The sequence below is a fragment of the Elaeis guineensis genome, chromosome 7 (assembly GCF_000442705.2).
Source record: "Elaeis guineensis isolate ETL-2024a chromosome 7, EG11, whole genome shotgun sequence".
In the NCBI taxonomy this organism is placed as follows: domain Eukaryota; kingdom Viridiplantae; phylum Streptophyta; class Magnoliopsida; order Arecales; family Arecaceae; genus Elaeis; species Elaeis guineensis.
Window position 1 is genome coordinate 89,478,957 of NC_025999.2, and position 17,181 is coordinate 89,496,137.

The 17,181-nt window shown below is 37.1% G+C and overlaps 2 protein-coding genes across 2 annotated transcripts; both read right to left on the reverse strand.

The window, feature by feature from the left end:
* Positions 1-87: 87 nt before the first annotated feature.
* On the reverse strand, positions 88-6,640 carry LOC105048404 (uncharacterized). The gene is made up of 5 exons (XM_010927697.4): positions 6,211-6,640; positions 4,038-4,074; positions 3,686-3,922; positions 3,539-3,586; positions 88-776 (listed from the first exon to the last, which is right to left on the reverse strand). The coding sequence occupies exons 1-5, from the start codon at positions 6,516-6,518 to the stop codon at positions 387-389; spliced, it is 1,020 nt and encodes a 339-aa protein (XP_010925999.1). The 5' UTR covers positions 6,519-6,640; the 3' UTR covers positions 88-386.
* Positions 6,641-7,489: 849 nt separating this feature from the next.
* On the reverse strand, positions 7,490-11,350 carry LOC105048405 (protein SAR DEFICIENT 1). The gene is made up of 8 exons (XM_010927698.4): positions 11,156-11,350; positions 10,397-10,472; positions 10,027-10,079; positions 9,315-9,811; positions 8,667-8,827; positions 8,374-8,571; positions 8,176-8,275; positions 7,490-8,072 (listed from the first exon to the last, which is right to left on the reverse strand). The coding sequence occupies exons 1-8, from the start codon at positions 11,242-11,244 to the stop codon at positions 7,855-7,857; spliced, it is 1,392 nt and encodes a 463-aa protein (XP_010926000.1). The 5' UTR covers positions 11,245-11,350; the 3' UTR covers positions 7,490-7,854.
* Between the last annotated feature and the right edge of the window lie 5,831 nt (positions 11,351-17,181).

A 17,181-nucleotide genomic window follows, 5' to 3' on the forward strand; every position in this document is an offset into this window, starting at 1 on the left:
TACACCACTGTTGGCAAACATAAGTTCTCGAGAGGGAGAAAACAGGAGACATATATAATGCAAAAATTGGGACTATGTTTATCAATCTACAAATAAATTACCATGATCATCAGACCATGGGATCACATTCATCCATTAAAACCTTTCCACATGAATCAGTAATGTGCACAGGTCCAGTGCTAGTTCCTATCAATGAAACCATCCTTTCTAACCAACAGATCAAGTATGAAACTTTTTTTCTTTTGACCATGGTAGAATACAACACACACAATATGTTAAAGCTAAGTTATTACATGGACAGAGAATTTTGTACTGGTTCAGAAGGGCCTTAACTGTACGTGGAAGCTCTTGAGCTATATTACTTGGTTTACTTGGCTGCGAAGTAGTCATCGCCATAACAAGACTTTCCCTTTCTTCCTGTCAACACTCATCCGCGATTCCTCAGCCTGATCTACGTTTGTTGGTTTAGTGATCTGACTGTCCAAACTCTTTCTCGAGATCTCAGAACAGTTACGGGCATTGCATGTATCTCCTGATGTTCCAATTTCAGTCTGCTTGCTCTGATCATCTTTTGTTTTTGTGCTTGCTGAATCGTTCTTCGTAGAATTACTCTTTGCAACTGTTGACACAAATTTCTTCAGATGCTTGATGTATTCAGGGAAAAACTCCAAATTGCAATGACCACCATCTTTTAGCCAAAGTGGTTCGTACTTCTCTTTACTAAGCTCCCAGAGTTGCTTTCCGTGGGAGCAGTCAACAACTTCATCTGATGTACCCTGGGTTAGAGAGAGAGAGAGAGAGAGAAAAAGAGAGCTTGCATATCAATATTAAACAACCAACAAATTTCAAGAACAAACTATAACTCATCATACCCTATATCTTCAAATAGTTCCTAAATAATTTCTCAACGGTTGGGTAATTGCATAATTGACTTGAAAATTTTATCACAGCACTAACAAAATTCTCTAGCAATCTTTCTCAGAAGCAACCATTCCACCAGAACTTGAATGCTTCCTAATTCAAGCGTTCATGAAAGTTAATCTTATTTCAGTTCACATTATTTTTTCTTTTTTATGCACTCAAACAAAATGAACCAACCAAAAGATTGCCATTTACCTGTATGAAGTGGTCAAGCAGAACGTATGACGCAAACCCTTACAATAACATACCAGAGTTGTTGATGTAGAGATAAATATTTTCATCCATCTAATTTACCACCATTTGTAACATTATGCGTATTAAAATTTAGTTCTGGAGTAAGCTGTCACCTTAAGAAACTGACTTTGGACTTGCACAACTTTTGCATAATTTCAAAGCATCTGCGGGAGTATGCCCTTGTGTCGACTACCCCCCAAATTCCCCTTCTTCCCCAATCCTAGAACGAATGCAAGGATTTAAGGAGGATATTCCATGTACCATTAAGAACAAGGTACTGGTGTGGCACTTATGAAAAATTTGGCATGCTGGACTAATATTTGCTCTTTCCACTGATAGGCAGAGCAGGTCCCAGCATTTTGTCTCCTACCATAACCAAACACCCCCAACATCCGGAGATACCTCTACAAATCTCTAACATTTTAAATTCATTTTGGTCATTAACTAATCTTGTGTTACAATACTCAAGGGCTTTTCCTTTTGGTCCATTCCCTTTTCTTCTTGCTTCCTAGGCATCCGTTTCTGCCTGGGCTATTTTTATGATGCAAGAGACCAGTTAATGTTCAAGATAGCTAAAAGCGACCAAACTTGTTAGGCTCCCTACTTTATGTTGGAAATGTAAGGAATATCCACCACATTCTTGTTCCTCCAAGTTATATGCTTTTGACTGTACTTTTGCACTTCTTGTAGAACTGAAGATCTCTATAAATGGCAATTAGAGGAAATGGAAGGAAGACAAATGAGACAGAAGAGAAGGTAACTTCACGAGGATCTGGTCTCCAAGCAATTTTGTCTATTACTTCAACCAATTGAAAAGATGGCAGACAGGCATCATATTTCATAGACACCATAAAACTAACAAGAATAAGAAATATATGACCAACTTAGTCCTAGTTTTAAATACATTAAATATAGTTTCTAACTCCAAAATCATGCACGCACGCACAAGCGTGCGCACGAAATCCTCCACAGAAGTAAATATGAATTGGCCAAATTCTCTTGGCATTATATGGTGACTACCTTGGTCATATCCATCTGGCTCATCTTGACAAAAGCTCAATAAACACATATAGTTTCCTGTTTGCAACATTATTCTGTTTTTGCCATTTTTCACTGCAATTCCTGCATGTGCTTTTATTGATCTGCCATACAAGCAATCTCATATGATGTTATTAGTTGTCTAATCGAATGAGCTTATTGCAAAGCTTCAAATTTTTTATCATTAGCCCCTTGTATGAACTTCAACTATGTCCATTAACTCTTTCCTCCAGTAGCTATGAGTTCTATGCATCTTGACCTCCAGAGAAATATTTTAATAAAGTGCATCAATATAAGTTTCCACCGGTAGCCATTATGTACAATCTCAGATTTAATCTCTTAGCTGCTTAAAATGAATTACGTCTCCAAAATAGTTGACAGATTTTGCACTCCACCACCAACATTCTCGCACTTAAAAGGGTGCCCAAGGAGATATTCAACAAAAACCTTCAAACATGTCTCCCAAGCCCAGATTATGAGAAATAATCAATCATAATACAGATGACATCACCCTTGAGGTTCAGGGAAACTATCTCAGCAATCAATGCCTCTCCGTCATGATGAAAGCTTAAAAAATGAAAAGAACTTAAGAAATTGATCCAATGCATCTCCCCATGGAAACTTCACCTCTACACAAGGAGACAAATATCTTAATTGCCATACGGTCCTCTACCAATATCATCCTTTCCTGTAAAGTTGTCAGTTAGAAGTCTTTGATGCTTATTCAACAAGCTTTAGCATTCCTGATACCAAAGACAGGTCATGGAATCATAAAACGGTCCTTAGAAACTTGGGCAACTGTCACCTGAAGGGTTTCCACAAGGGAGATATTAAGTTATGTAATTTCTTTAATTATATTTTGCCTCTAACTTTGTTTCAAGCCTAGCCTCAAGCTGTGACTCCCAATCATCCTTGGTTTTAGATGACTTTCACAAGCCATGCAGTCTGGCTCTGGATCTAAAATGCCACTCTGTTACCAGCATGATAAGACCCAAAATCATTACCAAAAGCAGTTACAATAAAACAGGGAAGCAAGAGAGTAATCAAGGTAAGATATTTGAAAAGTTCAATAGGATTGAATCTCCAGGAGCCCTACATTATTGCATCAATGGCTTGAACAGACAGCACTAGGCATTATAATTTACATACTCTATTACTCCTTGATTTCCAAGAATATGAAACAAAAACACGAAACATGACTTCATAAATCTAAACCTTAACAGTATTAATGAACATGTGCACACAAAAATATATATGCACATAGACACAGGAGTAAAAAGTTTACAAAACAAACTGAAGATAAACAGAAGAGAAATTGAAGGAAATATGGATATTGAGTGCTTACATGAATGACTAAGATCGGGCAATTCACACGGCCAATCTTGTCGATATTCTGCAGAAGGGAAGAAAAGTCATCCACGGTATTTTTCTAATAGAAACGTCATTGGCAGTATTAAATGAGAATGAGGTGCAGAATTGTTTGAGCTCATACCTTGTAAATGTCAAACCAATATGTTCTTTTCACTGGATATAGCACCCTTAATCCAGAAAGGATAGGACTATGTAGAACAACAGCTCTTAGGTTTGGGAGACGGGATGCCAGATCAAGAGTAGGACCACTACCAACAGACTGACCATACAGAATTAGATCGTCATCTGCCACTCCATATTGTTCCTTGAGGCAATTATATGCTGCCTCTATGTCTGCATATGTATTATACTCAGTGGGCTGTTTCATGAACAAATAAACAGTGTCATATCAAAAGAAATAGCAGTAGTGATGTATGCCTCATATGACCCAAATGGCATGTAAACTTAAATTAAAAAAACCAATAGGATCCAACCTTCCCTGTAGATTGCCCATAACCAGAGTAATCATACCTGTAACACCCATAATCAAGAAGTCAAAAAGGAAAAAGTTATGGAGGAAAATATGAGAGAATAACTCAAGTTCTAATTAATTCTGAGTTTTTCACTGAACAACATTATAAAAGGTAATGATAGATAAATAGATAGATAGATTGAACAACTTGTGTGTGTGTGTGTGTGAGAGAGAGAGAGAGAGAGAGATGGGAGGAGCACAATAAGTTACGGTACACACTAAATTGCATGAGCAATGGTAACTATGTATTAGCATTCACTTCCTACCACATTTACATAAACAGATGCACTGTAGAACTAATGATGATGAGAAAGGTTTAAGATAATCAATCAATTAAATACATGGTGCTATGGAGATTCAATTGACTGAAATTATCAAAGAGGTGTAAGAGGAATATAGAATACTGGTAGTAAGGGTTACTTTCTATATATAGATCTATGATTGGTACTCATTATGGCATCATAAAAGTTAAAGGCATGAGGGCACTATATACCATGTAAAGATAATTTTGTTGTTTCATAAAAAGGGGAAGCACAAATTTATTGAGAAAATCCAGACATATACCATGTAGTTATAAACAAAAAAAGATATGAACAAATGATACACAATCCCTTTATAAAGACTTGTCAATATGGTCAATTAAAGGTAAGCTAAAAAATTTAACAGAATGCCCATAGTGTCTTTCAGTGCTAAATATATTGTTATGCACAAGTTTTATTTTAAATGGTGAATAATTGAAAACTGAGACTCGTTTATACTAGCAAGAATTACTTTTAGCCCTGAAGATCCACGAATGAGCATAATGAACAAGAATATAATTCCAACTCCAAAAAGTTTTGTTCATGACGTTCTTCAAGTATGATACCAAAAGAGTAAAGCAGTTAGTGCCAAAACTATGTTGTATGTTAACAGGTTTATAAATGTGAATCCTCACATAGGGCAAGGATTGGAAAAGTTGGATTGACATATGGGCACAGAAAGAAAAGATAATGAGATGAAGTATAAAACAGATTCTGGATTCACAAGGGAGGAAATCAGGATCTCAACTTCAGCAAAAAAATAAAAATAAAAACTAAAAAAAATCAAGCAACCCACCATGTAGATGATTAAACTTTATATAGGCATCCTTAGTTCTACATAAATCTTTTCCTTCACATTAAACTACATGTGAAGAGATCATATCAGACCTCAAGCATTTAATTCCAGGTTGCCAGATTGTGGTCAGCAAATTAGTGTCCGAAATGCTATCCAGCTCTGAGGATGAGTCTAACAAAGGTGGTTTCTGGTAAAGATATTTTCATAAAGTTAACATTCTCAATCTTCAATGTTTTACCTCTTCATTTACTTTTTCCTTGATAGTATGAATTGCAAAGAGCTACTTGTTGTTCCATCTGTTTCATTTATTAGTTATAGATGAACCACTTTGCAAACTAGTGGAAACAACGGAGGGACATTGCAAAATCTAATTTGTAAACAATACTTTCAACCACAAATTGGATAGCTTTGTTTAAGATAAGGAGGGCATTGTTCTGTACGAATGTACCAGGTATATTTGGTTAGCAGGATGCAATAAAATAAGCAAATTTTAGAAGGCAAGTAACGAGCTCCAGATATTATAATCTTCTGCTCTAGAACTAGTAAAATTGCCCCAATAGATGTCAAATTCCCTATAACCGTAGGCCAAACAAAAGTTCAGTTTCTCATTCAAATCAACAATTTTATTGCCTCAGAAGCAGTCTACTTTCAACCCCACTTACCCAAAATTTCTATCAATCATTTCTGCTAATAGTAACAAATATTGTGAACAAATAAAACAACATTAGAAAAAGAATTATAATTTTTTAGCTTTGATGACTTTCTTTTGGTAATTCAAAGTAACTTTACCTCAATTTTCTTTTCGTAATTCAAAGTAAGTTTTTGAACTTTTATAACCGTGATAACTTTTATAACTTTCTTTTGGTAATTCAAAGTAAGTTTACCGAATTTTTCTCAAGGTTCGATTTTCCTATCAAAGCTTTCCTATAAACAAGACCGGATCACTTCCAGACAACAAAACAAACGAAATCAAACATTAAAGAAATATTATGCCCTAAGAAAAATCACCGAAAAGAGGTATTCGAGCATCAACGACGGACCCCATGAGATTGATGCGGAGGCGGGCGCTGAGCTCGACGAAGAGTTCGAACATCTGGCCGATGTCCGCGGCGTTGCCGTGAGAGTACAGCAGGGTGGCCGTTGCACGGGGGTTCCTGACATGGACGGCTACGATCTTGTTCCCCCTCCTTGTCCGGACCCGGAGGATGTCGATGTCGGCGCGCCGGCCGGAGGCAAGCTCGGGAATGGAGAGGCGGCCGCCGGGCTCGTCAGCGGTCACGGTGTAGGAAGGGGGGCTGGGGGGAAAGAAGGCAAGCCTGGCGGCGATCGACGACGCGACTCCGCCCATCTCCGCCGCCGCCGACTCATAAAGACCGGCCGAGATCCCTCTCCGTCGCGCGTCCTTCGACGCAAGAAATTGGGGAGCGGCGGGGGAGGTTGAACGGTGGGGAGTCGGGGTGGGTCAGGGGGCAGGGGCCCGCGTGGCGTGGAAGTCGAAGGGCAGTTGGCCGTACGATGGGTAGAGAGTGTGGCGGGGCCCGCCACGACCGAGGACAGGATCCACCTCGGCGGCGAGAAAAGGTGGGGAATGTGCGTGCTAATAGTTGACTGGAGCGAACCCCTTAATCTTGTGGATTCGGATTCGGATTTGGTTCGTGGCAAGCCGGATCCGGATATCCCCGAGAGGTCCGTGGGTCATGCTGTCCCTCGTCAAACAGGCTACGGCATGGGAAGGTCCTGTGCTGGCCTTTGAGTGGGTCCGCATGAGCAATTTGAAGAAATATTTTACTAACACAAAAATGAAAAAAAAAAAAATTTCTCTTCATGCTACTTGATTGACACCAAGTGCGGTAGGGAAGAGGAATAGGACTTACCATCAGCTATGTAACATTCTCGTTAGATATATTTATTATGCACTAGCGATGGTAGCATGTGGATCCATTTAACATGGTCCTCGTAGAATTAAAGGCCATACGTTTCGTTTTGGTAGTCCTGGCATATGACAACCTAAGGGCTAGTTGGCTATCGTGTCGTTGCATCTGCATGCACCATCACGAAGCAAGGGGCTATTTAGAGGAAAACAAGGCAGTAATCAAAGAGACAAGTTGCCAAGGATTGAGGAGACGAATTTAGAGACATTGATATTTCTATCTTCTTAAAATTAGAGAATAGAATACCTTGGATCAGCATGATTTTCTAATAACACATGGAAATCATCATTGCAGTAATGGATTAAATGATATAAAAAAAGCAAGAACAGATAAACATTCTTTGACAAGGAAACAATTGGTTAAATTAAATTTGGCACGAGAGATAATGTAGATAATCTAATATTCATTAATTCATACAAAATGGGAGAGAACAGCACTAATGCTACAGACATGTCCTAACAGTTGTAAAGGACATCACACTACTCCACTTGTATCCTGAAACTACTCCAAATCTAATCTTATGTGGAAAAAAGAAAAATACAAAGGGGAAACAGAGGTGAACACAAAACGGAAAAAGCGCCTCTTCTTGCTCTCTTAGCTTGCTCTTATTGTACGCAACGCAAGCAATCTGGGCAGCTGATAGGATCATAATTTCAACTTCTTATACCCTTTTTAATGTACATGAAGGCTACTAATTTGACAGCTTCTTTCTAGCCTAACTGCCAATTTAGAAAGGCTGAACAAGTGCTCGTGTCATCTTCCACCTAAACCTGCCATATATGCATGATTCCACGGAATTGGAGAAGTGGAGGATGTTGGATTTCCGGCAGGACCCCTAAATCCAAGTTGCAGATTGTTTGGAGGAGCTCCAGCCTCATCAAAACCCCCCATTTGATGCTCTAATGCGGCGGTTTCTGCGTTTACTGGATACCAAGGCAATGATTCCATCCCACCCTGGTGAACAGGTTCATCTGTCGAAAAAAACAACCGTGTTACAACTACTGGGACTCCAAGAAATATTATTACAACCTTGCAAAAATATAATTATATTTGTTTCTCTAATCGTCTACTAACTTTGAAGGAGAGGAACGTTGGCATTGAGCAATAATCCATCAGCTTCTTCCAACTTATCCCAGTTCTGATATGCCTCTCGGACAAGCTGCTGTACATAGACCTGAGAAACAATTGGAGGACACCAACGTTAAAAATTGTCAGAAGGCAAGAACAGCCATGCGACATAGAGCAAGAATCTGCAATGACTCGAGTGCTTACCTCCTCAGATATGTTAAAATCCTTAAGCGTGCACATCACGCCATCAGTAGTTATAATCCCAACAACTTCACATATGGAGTTCAAGAGAAGGGTGCAATCCTGTCCGCGGTGCAAGTAGACCTTGTCACCCAAGTGGCAGGTCCTCGCATGATTATGTGTTCCCTCCCACATCCGGTCTGACATATTAACTCCCAATATCTGTTTCAGAGGACAAATAAGGCCGATTAGATAATATGGCAATCCACGTATCATTGTCTCCTTTGATATATTTAGCTACCGAGTTGCGTCTCTACCCTGCGGAGTTCATCAGGGTTGATAACTGAGAGCTTCAAGAAGTCTTGGACCGTGTCGATGCGTGCAGCCGATAGCCTCTTGTGGAATGCCCCATCTTTTCCAATCTTTTCTAGTCGCCATACCTCGTCGCCGAGAGTTGGTGGATAATGCTTCCTGTACACTGCAAAGGAATGTGATGTAGGTTGAGCCAGTCAATTTTTCTTGGTTTTTAGAGGCGTGAAAGCATGAGAATGAAATAGAGAAGTTCTGTTCTAGAAGACATATGCCATGAAAATAGTTGTTGTGCACATGTTGTTCTCAAAATTGTAGCCCAAGAAGTTGATTAACGGCTACAAGCACCTCGTATACTTCTATAGTCTTCCATGAGATTTCGGCGTGGAATTATTAAAAGGATGGGGGCAACTCACTGAATATGACCCAGCTGATCATGGGCCCTTAACACTTTGATGGGTATCTTTGGAGTTTGGATGAAAGCTTACAAACTCCAATTGATCTGTCTTTTCTTACAAACATGGTGATCACTGTGATCATGAGAGGGATTAAGTATGCCTTCTAGTTTAAAGCCTCCGTAAGAAAATTTAATCGATGAAATGATATGGATGAGATAATAAAAAATGGTAGCGATCGAAGATATATAGCCTACTTACATTCACCTCGGTGATCTTTAACTGTGAAAGGTTCAGTCATGGCTTCTTTAATTTTCGGTCCATCATAGCTCCCTGGCACAATTCTTGCACCTATTCTGAAGTGCCTGCTTCTTATCCAACTCGAGTTATCGGTAAACGTGAGATCCGAGATGGAAGCAGTTCCATCTCTCAGTGTGAGGTTCACTTCTCCTGTAATCAATGGCCTCCTTCCTGTTCGTTCTTTAACCATGCTATTCTGGAACTCAGTGCTTGTCCAGTCTTCATGATCATTAGAAGGAAAATCGCCGTCAAGGACCACCACTTCTACTTTAAGAGGTGATGGAAGTGAGGACTGAGGTATTTCATTGTTATAGGTGTCTACAAGGAGGACCTGGAGAGGTTTATTATCCTCATCTTCAACCTTGCTTCCTGTGAAGATTGGAGGTGATGGTTGTCTTTTGAAGATTAGTTTCATGCTAGGTGGCTCAGCCGCTTCAATATTATGCATTTGGGAAGGCCTGTAAAGTTCATAGCGACACGGTTAATCAATTTTTACAATGATCAAAAATGTTAAAGTTTGGTCCTTTGGATTGAGTCTTATCATGTTAAGGTTTTTCACACCTGAGGTAAACAAAAGAAAGACACCAACGAATACATTAAAGATTCTACTTTTGTCTTAAAAAAAAAAAAAAAAAGAACTTATCAACATATGTGGGAGTTACAAGCTATCTACCTTTGAAGCAGACGCGTGCCCTGAACTAGTCCACGATCCACCTCTTCTTGCACCTAACGAAATGCAATAAATAGCTTAAGATAAATGTTCTTGAAGAAAATAAATATTGATGCGACTATATCCTCTACTCTTTTTGTCAACTCATGATTGTTCTAATTCCTGCACAAACTATAGGCTATGCTATTTAAAATTGTATATATTTTACTAACGATAGATGGTCAACATGGGGTCACCTTTTTTCATAATTAAGATGTTAGATGGATGATAATAAAATCTCAAAGTTTCATGTAATTTATAAACAACAACCATGACTTATTAATTTGATGCAAAATGTTTTGATAATCTAAGCATGCCTTGTTAGCGGTCATACCACTTTGCGGAACAACGGTTCCAAGGCCATAAAGAAGTTTTGCAATGACTTCGCCATCATAGCTTCTCTGATCACACTGTCAGAAGGACAAGGAGGAAAAGTCAGATGATTAAACCTTAAACTAATTCACAAAATTGTAAATTACTTTAGATTATGACACAATACGAAACGTAACAACATGCCTGGTTTTAAACTGTAAAGTACTAGTACCCCGTTTAATTTGCTCAGAAACCCTATGATCTCGTAGAAAAGCTAAATATTTCCAGCGGATATATGATCTTTATGAGACGGGTTTCCATGCAGTAAGGTTTTATATGCAACGTATCGAGTCAAACATGAATGATATGACAACTTTGGTATTATGATATCATCATAACTTGCCTCAAAAAAGATATCATCATAACTTACTTCTCATGCATAAATACATGCATCACGCATAAATATCAAGTTGCTTTTTTCTTTTAATCATAACTTGTTAAATTTATCCATGTGATAAGAAAATATGCACCAAAATGTTTTACTTCTCATGAGAAAATATACTATATAAAAGAGAATAATACGAAAGGAGCTTATATATATTAATCTATTTCAATCCGAAACCTCATTAAGACACAGAGTTATAAAGTATACCATACTATCTTATCTTTCAGAATCTAAAAGGCTTGCTTTTTTTCCCTGATGTAGCACAAGAGAAGAAAACTTCAAGCAAACATGAGAGAAAGAACTGAGGAAACAAAGGTTATTAGGATGTTTACGAACGTTGAGAAAGAAGGTAGGCGACGCATCCGTTTGTCCTCCGGTGGATCCTTGTCATACTCGGAATCGTTATGAAGCCTTTTAGCTGCCATATTCCTTCTGAGAAGGGAAGGAATAAAAACTCCGGGATATTTTGATGGCAGGAGACGAGGTTAGAGTTGTCGAGGGTTGAAAGCTTGTCAGGACAATGAGGACTACGGCGCCATGGGGAGGGTGGCCGATGCTTTATAAAGGATAGCCTCAATGGGGTCGCTTAAATTGTTTAATCTTTTTAAGAAAGCGCCAGGAAGGTGGTTGGAAGGTGAAGGGAAGGATGATTTAGTGCTGAAATCGACCCCTGGTTAGCTGATGCGATTCCTTCTGATGTCACTTCCTCACACGGTCCACCACCCCGAGTCCCTTTCTAACTTAGTTGAGATCCAAAAACTAAATGGTAAGCATACCTCTTCTCTGATTTTTTTTTTTTTTTTTTTGGATTTCTGAAATTGATGTTTGAATGGGTATGCCCGACATTTTTCATTTAAAAAAAAAAAAAAAGAAAGAAAGCAGAAAAGCGCATGCTTAATAGATAGACAATGAAATAAAATAACATCCTCAATGGAGATAAGATGTTCTCTTAGTTTTATACATATTCTTGATGGGTATAGTGCACATAATTGGAAGGATGGATGGTTGTGATCCATTTATTTAACTAAAAATTATATTTTATTTCTTTCTAAAAAAGATTTTTTTTGAGACATGAATTTCTTGAAATCTAGATATTTTGATCTTCTAAATTTGATGTTTTTTTGTCAAAATGTTTCTCCTATGTGACAGCAAATAAGATGTTCAAATATCACCAATGATCGTTCTTTCTATAATGATAATGAAATAGTATATTAAAATTTAATTTGTTCATTTTGAGCTCATGTTGTATGAGCTCTTGTTGATGCAAATAGAGATATACATGTTCCATGATCTTTGCACCTTCAAAGTACATATGTTGAAACAATTATTAGATTGGGTTATAACACAATGAACCATTCCATCTGGAGCTATCTTTCCTTCTAATATTTGCAATTTATTTGTTAAGATACTTATTGAATTATGTGTAAGATAAATTCAATTATATGCATAACTATACATGATCATCTTAGTTACAACTTGCAATTTAGGGAGGTAAATGCAAATCATCATTTTTCTACTTTCCAGGAGCTTTGAACAAAATAATAAGAATAAAGCTGTCCCATTCATCTAAAGTTTCCATCCAATATTAAATGCTGAGAAAATTAGAGTATTTATGTCATACAGTCATCATATTTTTATATATAAAAATTCATAAGAATATTCATAAATGCAAAAGTTTATCCTTTTCTAAAATGTAAAGTGAAATCTTTTAAATTTGAAATATCTGCCAAAAAAATTGTTATTATTTTTTTATTCATAAAAAGATGGCTGAAAACTATTCTTTAGACATAAAGATAGCTAACCTTAAAAAAGAAAAAGATCAAATTTCTTTATTTGTCACCAATGATAATCATCTTTATCGCTAGGCTTGAAGTCATAAAGCACAAAATAAACACTGTTATATGTAAAAATACATATTTTTTAAAAAAATTATCTATTATAACTAGAGAGAAATATCTAAATAAATGAAATAGCAATAATTTAATCAGTTTACAATCCATTTCCTTTCTCTCGACCGGCGGTGATCAGAGTCACAAGTCCATTGCCTTGTAAGATATTAATAAAAAAGAGAAAGAAAAAGAAAGAAAAAAAAAAAAGAGCATGGTTCCAGTGATCCTGATTCCTGACATGATCCTACCAATATAATAAATATTCTCTGGGTATCAAAACAATTGTTCTTTGGGGGTATCAGTATATGGAACATCTGGTACTAGTTTTCCTGCCCACCATTAAAGAAAAATTCCTATTGTAAACAAAAGGACAGATAAATTAAACGGAGTTGTTGCCAAGGCGAAAGCTCGCTGACGGCGGCCAAAATTTGATAAAAGATGGCCCTTTTTTTTGGTACAGATAAAAGGTGGCCCTTTACTAGTCTTCGGACAAGGATAGGCTGGGGAGTCTCGGGGACACGGTTGCTTCGAGAACCTCACCGCGTTGAGGGGGGAGCAGCAGCTGACGCGGAACACGCGGGACACGTAGGCGATGACTTGACTCCAGATTAAAAAAAAAAAAAAGAGGTTATTTTCGGTCCATTACGGGGTTTACTCACATGATTCAACCATCTATCTACGCGTCCTCTTCTTTGTTTTCTACGTAAATTTTAGACAAGTCGTTATTATCGTTGTGTGGTCATGGGATTTCATTGTCCGAGGATCCACCAAAAGCATATTTGGTTGGATGGGATTGACACGGAAATGAAAATTGGATTGAGTGGCTCACAATCTAAACGTTTGGTTGAGTAAAATTTCATTCTATTTAAATTTTTAAAAAATAAAAATATATTAATTTTTTTAAATCTTATTTTTATTTTTTATTATTTTTAAATTTTATTTTTATATTCAATTTAATTTTATTTATAAATTAAATGTTTGAGGGATACCATCGTTCCAATCCTCATTCTAATTTTCATTTCGATCTCCGATACAAACCAAACGCGCCATAAATAGTCTCTTTCCACGTGGACTTTGGAGTAGCATTAGACTAAGTATGAGTTATACCTGCCCTCGGTTTCCATGGAGACCACGAGACTGGAGCATTGAATACAAGTCGAGCAGACTGGATTTCCAGTCGTTAATAATAGTATTATAGGTCACACCATTACTTCAGGCCATGATTGTACACATTATACGTGTGGAATTAGTCTGGCCAATCACGGATGCAAAACCAATGAGCTTTAAATTGATTAGCAGCAGGTGATGGAGTGGTTGTCTAAAGAATTAGCATGGCATAAATTTGGTAGGACATTTAATGACTTTTTTATTTGGGTAGAAATTTTAGTGAGTGTTTGAAAAAGAGGATCAATACTGCACTATTGCCTCAAAATATGAACCTCACCAAACAATCCATATTTCAGCAATGCTCCTACACTGAAGTCAGCAAAGGCCATCTCATTTTGGCATGACTGTTGGAATGGCATCAAGCCTCTTAAACAAGAATTTCCAAATCTATTCCTACTTTCCAAATACCAAACATGTTTTGTAGCTTTTGTACCAAAAAAACATGTTTTATAGCTGATTTCATTTTGGAAGGCAATTGGATCACTAAATTCAGAGCTCCATTAAGTCGATAACATACACAGCTCTAATGGAATTCCAATCCCTATGCTTCCTCCTTGGTAGAACATGGCTCACTTATGAGAACAACACCATAGAATGGAAATTGCATTCCCCATTTGCATTAAAATACTATTATCATTTTTTTTCTCTGGTGGAGGTGTTACATCTCATTTTGATAATTTGACACCATCGTATGGAAGCTTTCGATTCCAGAGGAAGTTAAGATCTTCAATGATTTTGTTACGATAACAAAATTGTTACCGCCGATATCAATGCTAAGAATGGTGTTCAAGGTTCAAGATCTTATCCACTATTCTCAAATCATGCCAAAAATATAGGTCATTTAGCCGACCTATAAATACTCCAAATTCTATTGTAACATGCTTCTGATAAATCTAAAATGTCCATCATCTCCCTCCTAATATACACCACCTTTGGCACACCTAGAGAGCTCCCTTTATGAGAAGGAATTTTTTTTTTGGGTTACAAGCAGGCGATCATATCACTAAGTACAGCTCAAGAAATCGAAATACAAAATGTCACGTAATGTCTCTGGGCATTCATCATCTTGGCGCTAGGACTGATCTTCGATGTGATCGATAATAAAGGAAGCAATCCAATCTGCAGTGCTGTTCACCTCCTAAAATATGTATCGAACAGCCATCGGTGAAGAGTGATTGAGAAGGACTTCCTGATGTTATGTATGAAGTAGTGGATAAATTTTCAGCTGTTTCATCTCATCTCGAATCCGGCCAATAAGGATGGATAAAGGATGAGAATATAGCACATTATACCTTAATATCTCGGGTGTATTTGGAAAGAGCATAACTACAAACTTTTAAGATCTAAAGCTCTCTCAAGCATGGAATTGGCGAAGTAGACAGTTTATTTATTCAAAGACTGGACGTCTACTATCCCAAGCAACGTGATCGACAAGCCGTGGTCCAGACTGACTGTACAATGACACTCAAGACCTGGTCTGCAGGTCCTTCTTTTTTACCATCGCAGACTACTACCTCAAACGCTTCAAGGTTCAAGCCTTAGAATAGTCGACCTTTCTCCTGAGAATATGCATGTTACCGTGTCTAGGAATTCATGATGACAACATGCACAGCTTTCATGGTCTCGATGCAAATTCATGTACCTTGATGTGTAAGGTGCCTTTTGATCAAGAGGACCGCCCGCTACTTGCTCCTTCTAACCATTGTTTGTAACAACCGTCAGTACCTGGATACTAAATTCTAAACTTCATGAATTTTTTTGGAGAAAAAAAGAAAAAAAATATGCTAATTTCGGCAATCTGTAACAATTATATGAGCTTTGAACATTTCAGATAATATTAAGAAAATTCGCAAAAAGGTTTGGTTGGAGTTAGCATGAGGTTTAAATGATTGAGATAATAATTGTTGCTAAATAGATGAAATATTATGTATTTTATTATGAAAATGATTTGTGCATGTCAGAATGGTTTCATTCAAATTTCCTTTATCATTTTGTTCCTCCAAAGGATCCTTGACTTTTTGTTCTTAAAATACATAACTAGAATTTTCTACTTCAACTTGAAAATTTAATCATTTTAATAATCAAAAACCTTCTAAGAAAACCTTAACTTTCAAAATTCATAAATTTTGAATCCAAGAAATTATCTTTTTGTAGTCAACTTTCATGAAACAGTCTTAATTTAGTGCTAAATGCAAGATATTGATTAACTTTTTTTTTTTTTTTTGTATAAACCCATTGATGATTTATCTATTTGTACATAAACAAATACAAGCATGGCAAAACTTGAAAATTTATCACAAATAAGTTATTATATTTATTTAGGATGATTTAGACTTCATGCACCTAATCTCTCCGTACACAGCAGAGGAGCAATGGAGGATCTATCAGGATTAAGGGTAGCAATCAGGTCGGATCGGATCATAAATGGATCGAATCAATGCAGATCAGATCAGAAAATTGTCAATCTAAATCTGACCTATTTATTAAACGGATCAAAAATTCTAACTTGAATCCGATCTGTTTATTAAACAGATAATCCGACTCGATCCGTTTAATCTATTTATTAAAAAAATTAAATTAGATTAAACAGATTAAACGGATTAAACATATCAGATTAAATGGGTTAGAAACAGGTTAAACAAGTTTTAAATAGGTTAAACTGATCTTAAATCGATTAAACAGGTTAAACAGGTCGGGTTAATGGATTAGAAATAGATTTAACAGGTTGAACAGGTTAAATGGGTTATCTGACTCAATCTGATCTGAATATTAAACGGGTCAGATATCTAAAATTCAAACCCGACTCAATTATTAAATGGGTTAAACAGATCAATTAGTTTATGATCCAAGTCCATTTAGCCTAAATCTAAATCCGTTTATGACGGGTCGAACACGGATTAGATTGACGGATCCAATCATGTTTTGTCGGTCCTAATTAAAATGGAGCTCTTGGCTTAAGCCTTTGAGCGGTTATTAAACTAGTCATCAAAATTTTTCTTGGCAAATGAAAAGAGATCAAGGTCCGGCATTGACTAGAATCTGGTAGGAGAAGAATTCAACAAAAGCTGGACCACCAATGGGGATTATAAAGACCAACACAAGACTTGGCAACTATAAAACTTGCTATAGACGTTGCTACGAAACTTCATGAGACCAGGTAGGTAAGCTACACATGGTGCAGTCCTAGTATTGTCTCCAAACAGCCTAGTTTTCATGCAGACTTGCACGCAAAACCAATCGAGATATACTATGTTATTTCTTCCACTTAGACTTTATGTAGCCAACCTAAGTCTAGCAGTCATATTG